Raw genomic sequence first — 12484 nt, forward strand, 5'->3', positions numbered from 1 at the left:
TCTGTGCAGCTACAGAGCTGCAGCTGACTCCACAGCGCCCAATGACCAGAGTAGCAGCAAAAATATCCACTGAATTTTTTGACTAACAGTCCCAACATCCCCCTCTCATCTATGCTCACACATCTGTAATCTTGTTTCCAAATCCTGAAATAGAAAACAATAGAAATCTGCCCCTGTTTAAAATCTTGTTTGCTTGAACACTTCAACTTTTAATTGTGCTTTGTGGTTACAGTTTAAAGATACATAGAAATTTTCCCAGACATCCATTGCTAGAGGGTCAGCTGAGAAACAATTTTATCTTGGGTAATTAGACCTTGCCAATTGCCCTCCTCCCTTCTGCACACTTACTGATACAATTACACATCTAACTACACCAGACCAGACCCTCTACACTACCAAACAGAACAGCATGAAGCTCTGAAAAAACACTTAATCATGCTCTTTTCCTCTGTACAGCCTTATTTCTGTAGGAATGAACTTGCAGATGAGCTGAAAAGTATTTCTTTTCTAAAGTACAATCTTTTTTCTACTGTCCAGTGAGCAGAAAATGAAATAAATTGCATATACATAACGGCAAGACACATGAAGACTAGGTGGGGTTTTTGTTGTTTCTTGCAATTATTATCCTATGCACCTTTTGATGAATATGCAATCAGAATAGAAGTCTTTACTAGGAGAACAAAATTAGGAGATATTGTGCTATAAGGAAAGCAGTCAAGTTTCTGTGAATTTTCAGTCCAGTTATTAACATCTGAATAAGTGCTTTTCAGAAGCATTAAACAGAACGCTGCTTTCTTCAGTGTAACTTTCGATTGAAAACAAAATTTAAAAGAAAAAAACACAAATTGCTGAACTCCCTATCCAGACCATTCTCTTTAATTCATGCTGAAAGATTTCAGCCAATACTTGCATCCACATACGCCTGCAGAAAAGTAATTTTAAGATAATTTAGAGTAGCTGAAGCATTCATTTGCCTTATACATTATTTAAATACACAGTAAAACCCAACAATTTGGTAAAAAGCGTCCTGAAATCATCTGCTATATCCTAATATAAGATATTAATAACAGCATCTGACAGTTAATGACAACATAATAATTTGAGTGTGTTGACAATTATTGACCTGAACGCACTTCAGAGAAATGTAAATGCCAGAGGAGAGCAGCTACAGCTCCATGACTAATGTGTGCCCTGGATTCTGACCATCAGCTTTGCTATTTCAGTTTTGTGACCTAAATCTCCCTCCCCTACCCAAAAGAAACAAAAAACCCAAATAAGAAATGTCTTACTTGTTCTGCCTTCTCCAGTGCTCTTCTATCCGCCTGCAAAAACTGGCAGTTCTCTCTCGCCAGCTTTTGGACCAGCTCAATCCGTCCGATGTCATCTCTTCCCTGAAGCTTGCATAAAACTCCTGCCTTAAGGGTGGGAGAAAGAGCAAACAGATACTTAAATCCACAATCCCAGGACATGACACCACCACAAATTTCAAACTTAAAAGAAATGCATTTGTTTTCTCATATTTGCGGTACTTCGGTGCCACTTGCTGAGCACAAACAAGTCACTGCTTCCCGGGAAACAACTGGAGAGGAACAGAAGCACATCTGAATCTCCAAATGCATCTGCTCTGGAGGAAAGAAGGCAGGGCTAACTAAATCAACCTCTCCTCTGAGTGCAACTATCAGATATGCTGTGTTTTATTTGTTCCTGTCAGCCTGTTTCCTGTTACATAAGAGAACAGAGCAAGAGGTTAAAAACTCATGGGAAAGTTAGCCAGGAACAGCCCTGGAAAAAGAATGAAGTGCAACACAAGGCACTCCTAAAAATAACAGTCTACAACTCCCTCTGCTCCCACTCCAACCATTTTTCACATATGCAAGACTCAGGAGTTAAAACACAGTTGTGCCACAGTTATTTATTCCGTAAATATCAAATCTGTATCTCTAGATTTTGTTTAGGGAAGGAAATTATATTTGCTTTAAAAGCTATGTTAGAACTATTTTTTTGGCTAATGCTGTTATTCAAGCTATGATGATAGTGTTTTGCCAAAATGGTTGTTTTCTAAAAATGCCAGATAGATACATATAAAAAGATGGATTCATGCTTGCACACAGGCACAGTAGAGACTAGTTGCGAAGTTAGCTGATAAGGTCTAAACTGCTCCTTGCAAAGTCAGTGGCTGATATCACTGTCCATGATTTGGTTATGGACATTGCCTCTGCATAACTGAGACCTGGGGCAATGATACCACACAGATTTTGTTAGCCCAGATGTTTCCTGATGGGAGCAGCAGATGCCTTGGGAGGGCCCATCATGTGGCATACCTATGATATGGCTATATGACTTCAGAGGCAATCTGCAAATAAACATTTTTCTGCTGAACTTCCTTCACAGTTTTCTTTCTACTGTTCATCTTGAGTTTAACTAAATTACTACCTACTCCAGAATTCACAACATATCTTGTGAGTCAGGCCCAAAACTAGGGATGCCCTGATTTGTTAACCCTGCAGGGTCCAATCCCTTGGCCTTGAGCAAGGCCTTGGTCCATGACAGATGAAGGTGTGAGAGTGCCCACCCAAATCATCCTACACCCTGCTGGTTTCTCCAACCAACAAGTAAGGGTAATGATTTCTTCAGCTGAAGAAGAAAACAAATCCACTTTATGAATAAGATCTTGAAGGCTGATGAGAAAAAATGGGCTCCATGGCCAAATCTAGAGTCATCTTTATCCAGCTTATTGAAAGAAATTTGTACATGCCTACATTCTTCCAGTCGGGATGAAGACATCTCACAAATCTGCATTAGACACTCCTGCTCTGATGAATAAAGGATTTTAGATACAGCCTCTCCCTTGAAAGTCCTGTGCTCCTCCTGAGCCCAGCCTCCTGAGGAACCCAGCTTCCCTACATAAAGAGCCTACTCCATGGTTTGAAGGTCAGAAATCCACTGAGAATTTAAGGAATTACATTGCCTAATCTCAAATTCCTTACATAGTCCATGAGTTCAGTGTCCCTTATCTTCTAAATCAAAGACATTAGTTTATAAACCAGTTCTGACACACTCTTATCCCCTGCAGATCAGCAGCAAGACTGATTTTATCAAATGTCGAAGAATATAGTGAACTAGTCGTCCAGGCTTGTTTAATCAATAGAGAAAAAAGGGGTATTTAGGAAGAGATTTTTTTTTTTTTCTTTTCAATCTACAGTAGACATTTAAAAATCTTCAGATCAGTTGTTTCCTAATATTCTCCTCTTTCTCCAGTAATTTGCACAGGGAACCTAAGAGTTGGGAGGCCTGATGTCTGCACTTCCAGCACTGTGAGCACTTGGGGACATCAACTAAATCAAGCCTGCTTATTTCATGGCTGCAGGATGCTTCTAGCAGAGTATTACATCAGTGTAATATAGGCTAAGGACAACTCCAAAAGGTTATCACCTACTAGGACTTCAGGATGGTAAAGATTTTGACTCTCTCTGGATTTGGGCTCTTAGTACTGCGGAGGCACTTTTTGTACCTCCCTGTTGTGCTGTCCTGGTTCAGGAATGGCACTCCCCAGTTTAGTGCTCCCACTGAGACTAAATAAGTCACCTTTGCTCCCTCACCCTTCTCCTTTGTGTAGCTGAAGACGGGAATTGGAGGCACAAAAGGTAAAGATCACAGGTTGAGACAAGAACAATTTACTGAAAACAGCAATGAGATAAGAAAACAAACAGTAACAGCAGATATAATAATGATATATAGGGTACAAATAAGGAATGATTCACGTGGAAACCCCTTGACAACAGACAATATCCAACTAATCCCTTCTCCACAATATCCCAGCCTGGAAGAGAATCCCTTCCCCTGCCCCCACCAGTGATGTGAGGCGGTATAGAATAACCTCTGGGTCCTGGCTATTGCAAAAACTGACCCTGTCCTGGCTGGAACCAGGATGTGTCCAGAGAAGGTTTTCCATGACCTACAGCAACTACCAAGTAGAAATATACGTTTTAACATGTCCCCTCCTCCTGTCACAGTTCTTTCATTTAAACAGTTGCAGAGAATATGAAAAAAAATTCTTATTTAATTGGGTCTCCAGAGGACAAAAAATTTCTGGGAGGGTTAAGGTATTATTAAATTAACTGCATATGTTTAGCTCTGGGAGTAAAGAATGCACTTGAAACACAAAAGGCTAAACCTGTTTTTTCATAACTAAGAAAAAAAACTATTAATCCTTTACTTTTAGTTCTAGTTTCCTCACCTATACTGACTTTTCAGTACAAATCCTTCTGTTAAATACCTGTAAGAAAACATCCAGGTCAATTAAATAATTAATTGATGACAGCTTCTGAAACCTGATTAGGAAAATGCTGACAGTCACCAATTACTGGTCTTCTTCACTTCTCAGTACAAATTTAATTTTCAGGCAATACTTTGGAAGCTGTTAGACTAAAGGGTAAAGGCAAGTCAACCTAGTTGCAAAGCACAATTTTGGTTTTCATTTTGTGCAGGCAAAATTCAATTCACATTCTCAAAAACCCTTGTTTGTGCTTAGATCTCTAGTTTGTGTAGACCAAAACAGATACAATTGTTAACATATGTGAAGGTGAAAATCAAAAAGTTGCATCGTTTAACTGGCTTTACCTTAATGGATGATAAAAGAATGCACCTTATAGTAAAGCTTTACTACCAGTCATTGCTCAAAAATACTATAATTAAGTGTGTTTATGTAATATTTGAAATGAAATTTTTAAAAGTTTAGTGGAAATGAAAGCAAATCAGTCCCTACTGAGGACAGAAAGAGGAAGATGCTGACAACATACTTTCTGTTTCAGCATATCCATTGGAAAATATTCCTTCTGCATAGGTCATAAATGAGCACCTAGCAATGACACAGAGGTGAATTAACACTTCCTTAGGAAGACAAGATGGGATCTTTTATTTACATAATTTACATTGTTTACAACGTTTGCTTTTGAAAATCCCCTTGGTAGATTTTTTCCACACTTCTACCAGTTTTGTCAACTAACTCAAGTATAAATCAAGCCTCTCTCCCACAGAGCACTGTTTAGAGCAGGCACCACACCCTTCAATTCTATTAACAGAAGGTTTGTGGTGGTTTGTTTCTTTCACCGTACCTCTCTCTCTTTCTGTTGCTGGTGAAAAAATATAATTATTACTGGCTTCACCTTTAATCAACGTGAAAACTTAAAACCATGTGCCACTGCCTCAAAAGACAGGATGCCTTGCTTTGCTCCAGTTATGCACAGTTCCACTAGAATGAAAAATATCATTCACTCCTTTAATGCCAACTCAAACAAATTTGGCCTTCACTGGATGTCATTTTTATGGTGCTAACAAACTGGAGCAAACACTCTTTGATAACACTCCTGCTTTCCTCCCAGCTGAGCACATGAACACTTTTGTTAACTGTTCATTTAATAATTGTACAATTTTAAATGTGTTTCATATTCTTTCAAATTTTAGAAGCTGGTTTCCAGTCCATTAAAATCTGGGTGAATCAATACCCCAATAATAAATTTTTATGGGCTTTTATAATTATTTCAGGATGATCTTATTAACTGGCTACATAGGAGCTTTGCATGTGCATTGTCTATGTCATAAATAGGAACAAACATTTTCAAAAAACTAATAACTACAGCAACTAAGTAGAACTGAGAAGACATCAAATCCTTCCCCTCCCCCCCAAAAAATCCAATGAAAAAAGAGAAATCCAAATTTTTGTGCAGTGAGGTCAGTGTTTCCCCTTGGGTCCTTCCTATATCTCTGTAATGCACTCTTGGCTACATGGCTTGTACCCTTTCAGCTAGGCTTGCTCACAGACATCAGCATAAATCCCATCTTTCTTGCACACGATTTTTCCGTTTGGCAAGATGTTAGGGAGATAAATCAGAGGCAGGAACTGCAAGCTGCATATAGGGGAAAGAGAAAAGGTGGCAACTGGTGGGGAACATAACATTTGCAAGAGAAATAGGAGGAGAAAAAACCTGTCAAGACTGGGAAAAATAAATTTTAAATTAAAAGCAATAATCAGTACCAGTACAATGAGCAATACAGTTACACTCGCACAGCTTGAATGCATGAATGGAATGACTGAATGAATTGCAGATTAATCTAAAAAGATTCACTGAATTAAAAAGGGTAAGCAGTCCCACAAAATAAAATACTCTAAAGGCAGTTTAGTTTCTTCTGAGCAATATCCAGAAGTGTGCTTTGGTTGTAAATGAGGGCAGTTAGGGAAAAAAAGAAGAAGGTTGTTGCTTGCACTTGAGTGACTAATAAGTATCCCTATTTCATTGCATGTCTACTTACAGTGATTAAAATTCAATCAAAATGTCATATGCCCTTGCCTCCTAAAACACATCTCATTTTACTTTCACATCTGGTATATGCTATGTGTATTATCTAAAAGGAGCAGAAAGATAGCTGAAGAATGCTGTCCAATTGCAACATCATGGGATTAATTCCCAGAATAATCATCAATCTTATTCTAAATAGTCACATAAGATGAGATCCAGCAGACTTGCTCCCCTCCTACATGCTCCCTGCACAGAACATCGAGGAAAATCCATTTCCCAGAGCTATTGAAAGCAGTTCCTCAGCTTGCAGATCTGGAAACATTCCCAAGACTCCATTAATCTTGCATATGTACCTGTGCATCAGAGGTATCCTTGAGATCTTCTAGTCCTCTTATTTCTTGACTGCTGTTTTCTTCATTTTGATGAATTGCTAAAAATAAGAAATAGGAATATATTGGAAGCAGGCAGATTTAAATCACAAAAAGCAGCAAAGTGGCATGACCCACTTTGGATAAAATAGGATGACCATGCAAGGAATGCTTAAACTTTAGCATTCTAGTAAACCCCTGGAGTGGTTTTGGGCAGATCCTATAAAGCACACCTTATTGGGTTTGGAAAAATGCTAAATACAGCACACTTTAATTTTCCCCATGCAGTAAAATCCAGTACTAAATAGTTATAGACATGCTACTGTTTGTGCTGATAAAACAATGATATTTAAAGGAACTCCACTTTTCCATACACTGTAACAAGATATCATGACTCCTAAGCAATAAAAAAAATAAGGTCTCCCTCTTCTTCCATTATATTGCAGAAGGTCAGGTCAGACTAAACAAAATAAGAAGATTTATCCCTCACCTCAGACTTGGAAAATTCTTTGTAAGCAAAGTGATGTCAATCTTAACAAACAGCACCACTAGCTATGAAAATCATCTCCAGAAATAAATGGTAGCAGGAGATGTTTTATCAGAAGTTCTTTGCTGCTGGCAAATAGAAGAAACCCGCAACCTCACCCAATTAACATTACTTAAATCACTTAAAACAAGCAAGTTTTGCTAGACTTTAAAGGTTTGTATCAAACTTGTTCAATCCCCTGCATGGTCAAAACCAGAGCTAGGAGTTTATCCAGCTAAAGAAACAAGGAACCTCTCGTGAAAGAGCACCTCAGATTTCTGTATTGCAAACAGCTTCATCTATAGACAGTTTTACTATCTATACCCCAAACTACCCTGTCAGTCAGCACAGTCACCTGCTGTATTTTGGTGGGACATTGAGCTCTCAGATGTTCTGAAATGTGTGCTTGGGAGAGTCAGACCCAACAAAACGCGTGCTAGGTGACTTTACCTTATACTGCACACATCACCTTAGAAGAACCACACTCACATATGTTGATCTTGAGTACATATTGGGTGATTTCCTGGTTTAGCCACAGCATTTGTGACACCAGAATTGTCCTAGAAGCAGCAGAGCTGTCATATCTATTTCCTGAAAAACACCTCGTGGCTCATGGCTTTGATGGATGGGTGGGAGGGCTGAGCTGGTGTGCTTCCTCCTGCCCATCTCCTCTCTCCTTCGCCCCCGTGTACCTGAGCTGCTCATCAGGCTGCATCTGAACAGCCACAGCCCAGAGCACAGTGTGTTCAGGAAAGGATCACCAGTCCTGTGTTGCTTTAAAACTATGTCTGCGAGCTGAGGCAGCCCAGGATTTGATTGATGAGCAAAGGGAGCAGGAGAAGGGCTGGCAGGTAGCAGTACCACCTTCCCTCACCTATGCAATCCTCAGCCTGAATAACCTCCAGACATAACCAGGGTACCATGGCCAAGCTCATACACCTAACGTGAGCCAAGAGGTCCAGTTGGGTGCTCTGGGTCTGCTGTAGACAAAAAACAGCCTAACATTTAGGCAGCATCTAGCAGCAACTTAAAAGAAAAGTAACTTTGGACTGTTCTTGACCTCTAAAATAAATTGTATGGATTTATTTTTTCTTATGGCAGGATTGCTGCTGATATTGCTATAGGATATAATTTTGTTTCTTCCCCACAGTTATGTTATCAAAAAAAAAAAAAAAAAAAGGTAATAAAAATGTAATTATAAAAGGGGAAATAAGTCATCCTGTCAATACAGTTTATTCCATTACAGGATCTTTTAAAATCCATTATCAGATTTCTGACATAAATCTTCACCATTGGGTTTGCAGGCATCACTTTACCAGCAAACCTCTGAAATGCAAGGTGAATACTGAGAACACGGGGTCAGACTATAGCTGCAACAGACAGCATGTATAATGGGCATCAGATCCCAGCATATTTAAAGCTAGGCAAAAGCAAAACACTCCTGGGATATTGTGGCATATCTTTGCCCCAGCCTGGAAAAGGAAGAACATAATGACCCAGCAATGAGAGGGATGGCAGGAGCAGCCATGTGTGACTCCTGCTTTTCCAGTGCAGGGCAGGGTTTCTAAAGGCAACCTACTTTATCCAGCCAGGTTGGGGGGTCTGTGCAGTCTGTGTAACCCATCTCCCAGCCTTCCTCCCCAAGAGCTGCCTCATCCTCTAGCACAGTCCCACAGGTGCATGACCCTGTTCTACCCACTGCCACTGTGCGAGACATGAAGCATTCAGGACATTGATTTGTTGACCCCTACAGAACAACCTGCCTGAGACAGGAATGCTGCAATGCCTGAAGGCATTACCAAATGCTAAAAATCGGTAGTTTGAGCAATTTCTCAAATTGTTAAGTCTGTGTTAGCAGAACGTTTCCCCAATTCTCCTTTCAATTTTCTGATTTCTTCCGTAATCAGTTTGCTGTAGGCACTCATGGGCAAAATATCCCCCCAGACCCTGGCTATTAATCATGGCATTTAGAGGAGTGGCACCTTGCTGGTAACACGGCCATGAGTCGAGGTTTAAGTGATTTACATTGATCCAGCCAGCTTTTCCACAGTCCTGAGCAGATGGGAGCTCCACAAACAGCTGTGCCAGGGGAAAAGGTTAGTGCCTGCCAACTGGCTTCTTGTCACAGGCCTCATTTACTAGTGTCCCCTCCCCTGCCCAGTGCCAGGGCAAACACCCCAGAGCACCTTCAACCAAAGTGAGCAGGCAGACATTCAGGGAGCAGCACCTCTGGCTGACCTGGCTGGGCGGGCAGGTGAGAGGATGGTGTCTGGCCAGGGAGAGAGTGACAAGCAGCAAACACCCAGAACTGAGGGCAGCAAGATCTCTTACCTGACACAAAGGGGAAGAGAGAGAGGGTGCATGTCCACAACCCACAATGAGTATAGCTATCCTTGAGTGTTGGATGATTTTAGCATGAGCAATTTTAAAGATGATGAGAAAATTGCCGCAGTTTAAGTGCACTCTAAGTGAATGGCTTAAAAAAATTAAAATGAAGAAAAAGTTTTTATACCAGCAATTTCACAACTCAGCTCCAAAAAACCTCAATAAGTTTATCATCCAGACCCAGCTCTCCTTGGCTTCAATGTTGTTTAGACTGTGTAAGGAATGTAGAAAAGAAGCAGTAAATATTTTCTTAAAGGAAAAAGAAAAACAACAGACCTCACACTGACGTTCTTGCAGCTCTCTTGGGAGAGAAGGAGCCTTTGACCTCTTTTTCACTAAATTTCCATCACAAACTTGATTTTTTTGTCCTCTTTGCCTCTTATCCAAATCCATAAGGACCAGCCACAAGTAAACCATTTAACTTCACTCAGGGAGCAACACTCAAGGAATCACACCATCTCATACCTTTTTCCCATCACAAGAACACAGTTCCTTGAAGGCTGAAGTGGCCACACATACAAGCAACAACCTATAATTATATTTTCTTGGTTTCTGTAGGAAAATATTACTATGTGTTTTGTCTATAAAACAGAGAAAACCCACATATTTCTTAAAATATTCTTGTATCTTTAGATTTATGGTACTGAGGGCCATCACATACATGTTAGAAACTGATTGCAGTATTTTTGGACACAGTATGCCTCCTAACCCCATAACCACTCATGGAGATTCCTTGAAATGGCCCAGGCACTGCTCTCATGGGTTACTGTGCAAGCAATACAAGTTCTGTCACAAAATATAAGAATTCAAGGATAATTTCCTACTTACTGTTAGCTGGCCATTTATTTTTTTGATTTAAAAAAATTGACATTGCAAATTCAACCATAGGAAAAGCAAGAGGAAGCTTAGGGTGGGATGGGAAAGTATTTCCCAGGCAAATGCTGATTCTGGAATTGTATATACAAAGTTGTGAACTTTGGAGCTGAGCCAAACATTTCCTTCTCCAGCACCATAAATCCAGCTTTGCTCCCTGATACAAATATCCCAGCATGTTCTACAAAGCAGCAATAAAAGGGAAAGGCAAAGGTAGGTTACTCTGATCTATATGTATCCTTTTAATGTTATGTTTGGGTTCAGGCTTGACACATGAGACAGGAAAAAAAAATACAAACAAATGTAGAGTGATCAATTCCCTTTTCTACCTGCAGCATTTCTCCTTTGGAGGAAAGGTCACCATGAATGAAAAAAAAAAAAAGTCAAATGAGCATTAGCTTGCTAATGTGCAGTTCAAATATGTCCATTTGCAAATTAGTCTGGGGAACTCAGGATTTTGATGTTTTATGGTCACTTGAGGATCACAAAGGCCATCATCTGATCTGACTTCCCTGTGGCCCCACAGAGCAGAGCTGAGATTGTGCTAGTAGATTCTTCTGTAAACTTTTGTGAGGACAGAGAACTCTTGTGGGGGAGAGGTTTGTCTTTCAGTAATTCCATTTCAGATCATTAAATCAGCAGAAAAAAATAATCAAGAAATAAGAAACCGAAAGAAATCATTTTGTACCTGCAACTCCAGCAGAATCAGCCATCACACGGGGGTGTGAAAGGCAAGGGAGCACAACCATTGCTCGTGCTGGAACCAGCCAACCCTGCTCCCCCTGCTTTTAGAGCCGTGCCACAAAGTTTAGTGGAGATTGAAGGCATTGGAAGGGATTTGTCTTTCCAGCATCAAGGAACACAACACACAGGCTAAAGGGGTCACCTTAGCTATACAGGCTGGCACCCACTGAGGGTAACAACAGGCACCAGCAGCACTACAAACCTTCCCCGTCCATGGAAGAATCTGCCGAGGTTACCCACAGAGCAGTGCCTCCATGACACACTCTTCTTTATGCCACAAACTTGAAGGTAATTAATTACATTAATTACATGTGATGAGTATGATTTTTAAAAGTCACATAATATTAAAAGCACATTATTTCATTCTAATGCTTTGTCTTGTTCAATATTGCAGAATCATTTGCCCAACTGAAAGTGGGAAGGACAGTTTAAAAAAATCCACACATAAAGCAACTCCTGGAACACACAGCGTTGTAATCTTCCCAGAGGCTTTGCTTTATTGTGCTTTCTTCCTTTTCTATAAATGAAATTTCTTCTTTCTACCCCTTCTGGCTGCAAAGATAACCTTCTCAACACAAACCAAGGCACCAGCAGTCATTCCGCTGCTGCAGCCAGCCAGGCTGGAACAATAACACCAGGAGAGGTGTGAACTTCCTCCTTTGGCTTATTAGAGTGTTAACTGTGAAAGCTAATTATTTAAATGCTTAAGAAAGGACTGCCATCACAGTTAACCATTTTGCTGCTGAACAAGAGGTAAGGACATGCCCATCTGTAAGCAGCTGGCTCTGGGTGGCACCCACATGGCCATTCCAGTTTAGCTTCCCATCACTGCTGGCTGTCCCCCACCCCTGTGCTGACTGTTCTCCCTCTGTTCTGCCATAAGGCATTTGGATTTGTGGATTGGCAAAGGATTACCACTAACCTGGCTTAGAACAGAACACCCAGGCAGCAGGCCGGGGGACAGGACACCCCTGAAGGTAATGCTGCTCCCAGACTCTTTGTACCACACAACTCCAGCTGCAGCCCTTGAGCTTGCTGTGAAATCCATCTCTGGGGACAGGACTGCCTGATTTTTGGGGATAAGAGCCCATCAACCACCTTCAGCAGACACACTCCTGCACTGCCCTAGGCTGCTCCTAAGACCAAACTCGCTTAGCCTGCTGCAAACCCTCCGGCACAGCCTCAGTAGCAGCCGAGCGTGGGGGATTCCAGCTGCACAAACACTGCCAGGCTCACCCGGGACTGCACAGGCTGCATGGGGATTTCACTGCCCCCACAGCCCTGCCAGAGGT

General features: G+C 40.9%; 1 protein-coding gene across 6 annotated transcripts in view; it reads right to left on the minus strand.

Moving 5' to 3' along the window:
* Positions 1-12484, minus strand: part of RAPGEF5 (Rap guanine nucleotide exchange factor 5) — a 230533-nt gene that overhangs the window by 86526 nt on the left and 131523 nt on the right. For 5 of the 6 annotated variants that reach the window (XM_059844686.1, XM_059844697.1, XM_059844675.1 and 2 more), the window contains 2 exons: positions 6650-6726; positions 1290-1415 (listed from right to left, as the gene is read on the minus strand). In XM_059844686.1, coding sequence (XP_059700669.1) covers positions 1290-1415; positions 6650-6726 — 203 coding nt within the window. Of the gene's footprint in view, positions 1-1289; positions 1428-6649; positions 6727-12484 lie in introns of those variants that run through there. The other variant, XM_059844728.1, reaches the window with a different exon arrangement.

Source organism: Haemorhous mexicanus, chromosome 1 (assembly GCF_027477595.1).
Source record: "Haemorhous mexicanus isolate bHaeMex1 chromosome 1, bHaeMex1.pri, whole genome shotgun sequence".
Lineage (NCBI taxonomy): Eukaryota > Metazoa > Chordata > Aves > Passeriformes > Fringillidae > Haemorhous > Haemorhous mexicanus.